General features: G+C 44.9%; 1 protein-coding gene across 2 annotated transcripts in view; it reads left to right on the plus strand.

Annotated features, from left to right (window-relative positions):
• NEDD9 (neural precursor cell expressed, developmentally down-regulated 9) overlaps positions 1-5,086 on the plus strand; it is a 101,294-nt gene extending 96,208 nt beyond the window's left edge. For both annotated transcript variants that reach the window (XM_059852454.1, XM_059852446.1), the window contains 3 exons: positions 3-1,226; positions 1,552-1,641; positions 2,484-5,086. In XM_059852454.1, the coding sequence (XP_059708437.1) occupies positions 3-1,226; positions 1,552-1,641; positions 2,484-2,975 (1,806 nt within the window). In that variant the 3' untranslated portion in view covers positions 2,976-5,086. The remainder of the gene's footprint in view (positions 1-2; positions 1,227-1,551; positions 1,642-2,483) is intronic.
• Positions 5,087-8,650: the final 3,564 nt, after the last annotated feature.

Genomic DNA, 8,650 nt, shown 5'->3' on the forward strand with positions numbered 1-8,650 from the left:
AGGTCTATGCTGCACCTCCGTCTGCATGCCAAGATGATACAGCCCTGAGGGAAAACTTGCAGGATTTTTCATCTTCAGTGGGCCACAGTGTAAGACCAGAAGGAGTATATGATATTCCTCCTCCCATCACCAAAGCAACTGGAAAAGAACTCAATAGATTTTCTCCTGAAAGCCTATTATTGCCAGGTGGAATGCCACAGACACAGAGTGTTTATGACATCCCTACAAGCCATCAAAACCATTTTCTTGGACAGCAAATTGCGCCTGAAAAAGATGTTTATGATACCCCAAGAGGAATTGCAATCCCAGGACAACAGACAGGACTCAGTGAAAATCCCATCACAGAAGGAAGAGAAGGTGTCTATGATGTGCCACCACCAATCCTCCAAGACAATAAAGGCTTACAGGATGTGACTGATGGGATGAATAGGTTATCTTTCTCCAGCACAGGAAGCACGAGGAGTAACATGTCCACGTCGTCAACGACATCAAAAGACTCTTCCCATTCAGCACCAACTGCACAGGACAAAAGACTAATCCTTGATCCAGACACTGCTATAGAGAGGCTCTATCACCTCCAGCAGATGGTGGAGGCAGCTGTCAGTCACCTCACAGCCTTCATCACGCCAGACTGGCGGTCCTATGGGTATATGGAGAAACACATCAATGAAATTCACGCTGCTGTGGATAAGGTAGAGCAGTCGCTGTTGGAGTACCTCCACTTTGCCAAAGGATCGGCAGCCAATGCTTCCTGCCTCTCTGAGTTCAGCCTCCTCAACAAAATGAGGAGGGAGGTGCAAAGGCTGGAGGACTCTCATCAGATCCTTACCCAAACCAGTCATGACTTGAACAGCTACAGCTGGTCTTTGAATGTCCTGGCTGTCAACAGAGTGCAGAACAAGTGCGACGACCTGGATCGGTTCGTTATGGTGGCAAGGACGGTCCCGGACGACGCCAAGCAGCTGACCACCACCATCAGTGTCAACGCAGAGCTGCTCTTCAAACAGACACTGGGCAGCTCCCGTGTCAAAAACATAGCAGAGAATATAATGACCGCTCCTGACTGTGTGTATGACAGTCCTCAGGTGCAGCGTCATGGAGAAAAAGCACAGAACCACTGCAGCTCCCTTCCCCCGCTCCTGAGTAAAGGCCAGCACCCTTACAGTGCCGCCAGCGAAGGCTCGGAAAAGAGCTGGATGGATGACTACGATTATGTTCACCTGCAGGTAGGTAAACCCAACACCTTATTCTGCACAAGGCCATGTAGGAATCGTCTGTGGTTTTTCTGGAAGCAGCAATTGATTGCCATGCTAATGCATATTCGAGAGTAATTTCACCAGCATGTGATTACTTCCTGTCAAAGAGGACTGTTGGATTTCTAATTGTGACAGCCTTCTGCTCTGCCACTCTATCCTTTCATTTTCTGTGCTCTTAGTGGTGCACTACCAGTGAAAAAGCCAACACAAAGCAGCCTCTTTCTTGACCTGTGAGCTGCCATTTAGCTCAGAAGCAGTTTTGATTTAACACAGTCTCTTATGTTATGCAAAACAGGGGAAAGAAGAGTTTGAAAGGCAACAGAAGGAGCTTCTGGAAAAAGAAAATATCATCAAGCAGAGCAAAATGGAGCTAGAGCACCATCAGGTATGTTCTCCCAGGTGTATAATTGCCCTGAAATGCAGCATTCCTCACACATAGGGAGCACTGGTCAAATAGAGCAGGAGGGGCCCTCCCCTAAGCAGTGTGCAAAGGATACAGATAATAAAAAGCAAAGAGTTTAAAAACTCTGAAAGTTCACCTCAGAAGAGAAACAAGCTTCTGTGATGTCTCACAGCAGGTCAGTCACAAAGCCAGCTTGAGAACTTGGCTTTCCTGAATTGCCATCCAGGGCCTTCATCACTGGAACATACTGAGTACATGTGCCACCTTCACAGCTGCTCAGTGAACATCAATACCATCAGTTACATATTGTGCTGAACATCACTTTTAGTGCTAAAAAAAGTAGGTTCACAAGATCAAGGGCTGTCACTTTTCCCTCATATTAATTCTTCAGTATGTTGTTGCCATATTGTATGGCAGAAAATTGTACAAGCAGTGAGGAGGTGAGTTTTAAAGGGTTTTCATCTCAAAATCCCACAGAGATGACAGCTTTTTAAAGATTGTGTAGGAGTCATTGCCACTTGGATCCATCTCTCTCACTTGTGATTTCAGAATACTCCAAATGAGCAACAGCCTGTAAATTCAGGAGTTTGTGTTGTTGGGGTTTTTAAATGCAAATGAGGTATTTTAGATGTTTCTCCCTTCTGAACTCTGCATGTTTGGATTTATGGTAATCAAAGCACTTGATCCTAGAAAACACACTGTTACTTTTTGCTTAGCATAAGGTAGGATACCAAGGGATGTCCCGAGGCACAAAGTGAAATTGTAATTGGTAACAGCATCTTACCAGAACACTTGCTGATGGGAGCTTTTGTTTTTCCTTTCAGATCAATCAGTTTCAGCGTCTGGAGCAAGAGATCACAAAGCCGGTGGAGAACGACATCTCCAAATGGAAGCCTCCGCAGGCCCTCCAGACCTCCCATGACAGCCGCCTGCTTCTCTTCTACTCCGACCAGTGCGAGACTCACTTCAACTCCCTCCTGAACGCCATCGATGCCTTTTTCAGTTGTGTCAACTCCTCTCAGCCCCCGCGGATCTTCGTGGCGCACAGCAAATTCATCATTCTGAGCGCGCACAAACTCGTGTTCATTGGGGACACGCTCGCGAGGCAGATGACGACTCAGGACATGTGCAACAGAGTGATGAACTCCAGCAACCAGCTGTGTGAACTGCTCAAGAGCGTTGTTTTGGCCACCAAGGCGGCTGCCTTGAGTTACCCCAACACAGCATCCCTGCAGAAGATGGTGGACCGAGTCACAGAGCTCTCTCACCACGCACAGTTGTTCAAACTCTCACTGGTCCAAATGGCGTCCTTATGAAACCCAGCAGAATCCAATCCGTGAGCAGCAAAGCAGAAGAACAGACAAACTGGAGCTATTTTTATGTAAATGGTATCTTTTTTTTAGATATTTTTTATTAAATATTTTAAATACATTCTTATGCATTAGAGAGTCTAATCAAATCAGGGATCTGGGAATATTGTCTGGTTCTGTATTATGTTTCTTATACACATTTAGATTTGTATACACAGCGTATATGTATATGTTGCTACCTTCCCTAAAACATCAATTAAGCACCTTAAAAATTACGTGTCAGGTAAACAGTGCATATCTTTTGTAAATACAGCCTGTTTCCTCAGCATATTTGTTAACTGGATGCTGCACTCTTTTTGTTTCATTCCATCTTGATGCTGGTGCATGGACTTGGTTGTGAAACCTACTTGTAGCAATCCATGAAGCAAGTGTAATGGTTCTCATAGAACTCCATTCCCTTCTTAGAAATTACTTTCTATAGGTTAATTCTGTGAAGTTTAACTCCTCTCGATGTTACTTTGTTGTGTAAAACATTTGGTCATTCTGACCAACGTACATGCACAGCTGCAATAAGCAACATGTCAAGCAAGGCGTACAGCATTTGGGAGAAAAGCATTTTTAGGCCATGTAAGAAACAGGACCTTCAAAGGAGGAAGAGAGAATTGTATATATTTAATATCTTTTGGCATTCCGATTTCGCTGTTTCTAATAACTGTGCAACATGGGATTTCAAAACCGTGGATGGATTCCCAGCAATGTAATTTCATACATGTTTATTTTGTATGTCCTTGCATTGGCAGTTTAATTTAACAGTCAGGCTTGAAAGCCTTATTGTTCATGGACTCAAGAATTATCCTGAAGGTATCCCAGGATCCATTGGCCCCATCTTTGAGGCTGTGGATGAGCAAAGTTTCAAAATACTGATCCCTTTCAGAAGGATTAACATACAAATTATAGTTTGTATGGAAAGAAAAGCTTGATTTGAAATAGCTATTTAAACATCTCTATAGCATATACACAATTTAATGAAGAAGTAGCACTTAATTTTCTAGGACGTATTATTGGAATTAATTGCATCTGTTGCAATTTGATTTCCATTAAACTACTGGGCTTTTGTTCCAGAATTCTGTTGTGTAGGTACTGGTCTTTTCTGCACTACACTGTTGCCAAAAATGATGTCCTGTTTTAATGGGACCATTCCATCAGTAAATACGCACAGTCCCACCTAGCAATTTTCAATGTAGACCCTTAAAAATTGTTAGCAGAGTGTTAGGCTCCTTTAGAAATGTCATGTATGCTGGTCGCTCCAAAACCCAAATAAGCTTATTTGTCATCGTTCCCTTCTGTGAACCCCTTAAAAATAAGTCACAGAACACCTTTTGCCTGTGGTCCACAGCATAAAAGCTGTGCTTCAAAGCGAGCAGTAGCTCAGGAAAACTCCAGGTAATTCTGGCAGAAACACTACTGTCCTCATTAATTCGAGGTGGTCCCACATTGATGTGTTCAGAGCCTTTGCCAGAGCGCTGGTAACAGCAGGGTTGTGAGATCAGTAGCTCCTGGGAAACAGGCGCTTCTCACTTCTGCCTGACTCCTGCCTTTCCCATTTTGTAGCCAAACGTGTGCCTTACTGAAATGGGGTTTGTTGTCTTAGGTGACAGAACCATTTCAGCTGTGTATGAAACCCTGCAGCCTTAATGTATTGTCTTTGAGCAAAGACCACTGTTCACTACCATAACATTCCAGAGTACGTAACATTCCTGGAAGGTCAGTGGAAGCCAGCACAACCCAGCTGGCTCAGGATGGGCTCCTCGGCGTGGCCTGGTGTAATGTCCTGAAAGAGCAGTTGTGATTTTGTAACCTATAACCAGTTGCCAAAAAGCAATCTGTGTGAACCTGTTTTGTACTATTGTTGTTTGGGATTCTTTTGGATTTCCTTGTCCATTTTTTTCACTGTATATTCTTAAAAAGTTAAAATGTGTTTCTAAGTGTAGTGGTTATGTTGATAGTCTGTGCTTTCCAAAGGAGAACTTTTATTGCAACCCTGTATTACTGTTTGTTGTCTTGTAGAGAGTCATTTTGAATGATTAAAATTACTAGCTTTTTTTATATTAAAGAAAGGCAGCTTGGTCTTGTTTTTTCTTGTTTTCAGAGTCTTCTAAGCATATTCAAAGGAAATAGTGCTGCTTGCTGATACTATCAAAGCCATTCTAAAATGAAGAGCTCATTTTTTGTCTTTTCACTGGTCAGTGCTTATAGTGTGAAATGAGAACTTTGTGGTTCAAGAGGAAGGGACACACAGTTTCTCTGCCTGTCCAGAAGCAGCAGGTGAAGCATTTATACAACTCAGCCACACAAGCTATCAAGTCCAAAATACATCTATGAGGGCCTGCAGTACACTGAGCCATCATCCTGCCCCATTCCTTGTGTGTATTCCTGCTGCATAAGCTGCATCCCAAACCACCTCAGCCTGGCCCCAACAGTGGTCCTTCACCTGAGTGGGGCAGTTCCTCTCAACACAATCCCACAGGAAGGTGGGGTCTCAGGACACAGCTGTGCCTTCCACCCATTCTGGCCTGCTCCCCCTCTCCAGCACTTGCTAGTGAAGCCATTATTCATGCAGGAACTGGAAAAGCAACTTTGCTCAGTACAGGCACCTTTCTCCCCGTAGCCAGTGGTAAGAGCACCCCTTTTCTACTACATGCCAGGTTGAGCATTATGTGGGTGTGGGCTCCATCTGAAACAACCCCATGCCTTTAAGGATCACAAAGTTTTCCCTAAAGTTACTTCCACATTTCACTGCAGCCAAGGTGCTCACTGCCCAGCCTCCTGTCAAAGACCCAGAGGTGCAAGGAGGAGAGAGAAAGCCCAGGGCTGGCACTGTCCTTGCACCAGTTTTTGGCTGCTAATGAAAGATGTCCCTGCCGGGAAGCGTAAGACAAAGAAAACCTTGAGAGCAAAGTGCTTGGTTTGGCTCACCATGTCCTTGCAAGGGGACAGATGGGGATGCAGGGTTGCTCTGTGGAGCACTCTTCCACAGAGTGCTCCGTTTTGCTCCCTTGCTAAATGTAGGGGAGCAACTAACAACAAAGAAGGGACTGGACAAACAAAATAATTCAGAATAGAAACCAGAGCCTCTTTGTTCCCCTCCCTTGAGCCACATTGTCTCCATGCAGTTGTCAGGGAACTGCTGTTGTTTGGCAACCAAGATGATGGCCAGTGTGAAATGACTGTCTCATGGCCAGTGTGGAAAAAAGTCTGCCTCACACTAGTGGCAAATGCAGAACACACATGGCTCTTTACTGCATCCATTAAGTAATTACTGTTTCATGTTCATTAGAAAAACACTTCCTTCCTCTTCTAGGATGATGAGCGAGGGAGAAAAAAAACCGGCAAAAGCCATCCTTGAAATGGGCATTATTGTTGCAAGGAGCCTCTGATGCAGAAATAAAGAGCCTTGACTCCATGCTTTCAGAAGGCTGAACAAAAGCTTTATTAAGCTATACTATACTATATTACACTACATTCTATACTAATACTAAACTCAAGAAAAACCCGTGACCCTTTCAGACAGTCACGCCACAGCTTTGACCTAATTGGTCAATCAATCCAAACAACCATCACCAGAGTCCAAGTAAGAAACCCCTCTTCAGTAAACAATCTCCACAACACATTCCACATGTGCCAAACAACAGCCGCAGTAAATAGAGCTAAGAATTGTTTTTTCTTTCTCTGAGCTTTCTCACTGCTTTCCCCAGGATATTTCCTGGGAAAGTTGTGCCTGCTGCTCTCTGTGAAGAGAGCTGCAGCCACATGGGCGTGTTTTAGAGAAGTTGCCAATTCATAATTATATGACACAGGCCATAATTCATACTGCACAACCCCCTGCTGCTACCTCTGCCATTTCTTGCAAGCCAGGGTTGTGAAGCTCCTGCCTTTTCCACAGCGATGCACTGCTGCAGCCTCAGCAGAGCCACTGCCTGCTGCTCCCCCACAGGCAGCATGGGCGAAGGACACACACTTCCCACACCATCACCTGATGCCAGAGTACACCCCAGCATCTTCACACCCCCCACAACTTCTAGGCCCTGGAGCATTTGGCACTCTGACACAAACATCTGGGCTGCATTTCAGAAGTGTCCCTCCCACACCTGTCACCAGCTCTTCAGAGTGTTGCCACACCAGTGACACCTTCCCTCTGCCTACAAGCCGAGCGTCTGAACCTTTTCAGATCCAAATTCAGCTTTTCCTTATGCAACTTCCAGGCTTCCTGCTCTACCTTAATGTGCCTCAATCTCAACCTAAAGGCTTTAGAAGCTCATGGGATTTTCTCCAAAGGTAATTCTTAACCATCTCCTGCCATTTCTCTTCTCACAATGTCCACAGCTTTAGTCAACATTCAGACAGAAACATTTCCAGGGCAAAGCCAGGGTCATGCCAGTCCCAGAAGACAACACAAAGCATTTCTCCCTACTCTAAAATATGCCTGTTCATTTCATCTTAACCTGTTACACTGGCAGTTTCAAAAGCTGCATGTGCGTATCTTCCTTAGCTCAGCAGAGCCCTTTTACTGCTAGAAGGTTTTCCCATCTCAGAGATGATCTGTCCAGATAATGTAGATTTGGAGTCTTTTATAAAATAATTTATTTTTGTTACTTGCACCCAAATTCCGCCTGTGACAGCAGCTTTCTTTGTCTAAGAGCCTGGGTATAGCTGTGTGGCTTTTCAACATCACAGCAAAGCTACAGTGGTATCTAGTGCTGCAAAATCCTTCCTGGAAATTGTTCTGACTTGAAGAATTGAAGCCAAGGCTTGAGAGTACCTGCAAAAAATGAACAGCAGCAGGAAAAATATCTAATCCAGTCCTATTATAAACCAGTTGACTTCACAGAGAGCAGGAATGATGATTGACTTCCTGGGAGGTTCCATGAGGGGTAGCACAGACTCTCAGTAACTTGTACTGCTTCATTTTCCCTCTGATGTGCTGCCCAGAGACAATTTTACTTTGATTAAATTAGAGCTAAATTTGGAGTGGAGTTCACATCATGAGCAAGGCCTGACCATGCTGGACATATTGCCGGCTGTTGGATTCATTTCGGAAACTCAACTACATCATTCTCTATTCAAAACCCAAATATTTAGCCTTCAGGGCCAGGGAGTTATGCAGGGTTTGAAATAGCCAGTCAGCTGACTGACCTTGGAAGAAACACCTCCCCAGGGCATTGATTTGAGCTCCTGGGAAGCTGCTGTGTCAACATCAGGGTGATCTTCATCCCCCCACCTTCCAGGTTAGTGGGTAGGACCACTTAGGGGTGGCTTCCCAGAGCAAAGGACCAAAAAGGATAATTTTGGGTCAAAGTTTCAGGGCACAGTCTGGGCATGCACACTGCCAGCTGCTGTAGAGGGTTCCTCCTCAGCTCCCAAAGCAGCAGAAAATCAGTAGCTGCCCATCCCGTGGGCCAAAGCTCTTTGTGCCTCCTGATAAACCCTTGTCTCTGCAGAAACAACCCTTGCTCTCAGATGTTGTGGAATGCTGAACAGGAGAAGCTGGAATGCTCAGAGGGAGAAACAAAGCTGTGTTGAAACCCAGGAAATCCCTCTGGCTGCCCTGGAGGACTCGAGACCCTGACAGGGGGCTCAGAGACCTTGACACAGAGCCCAAGACACCTGTGACTTTGATTATG

This window comes from Haemorhous mexicanus, chromosome 1 (assembly GCF_027477595.1).
Source record: "Haemorhous mexicanus isolate bHaeMex1 chromosome 1, bHaeMex1.pri, whole genome shotgun sequence".
Classification (NCBI taxonomy): domain Eukaryota; kingdom Metazoa; phylum Chordata; class Aves; order Passeriformes; family Fringillidae; genus Haemorhous; species Haemorhous mexicanus.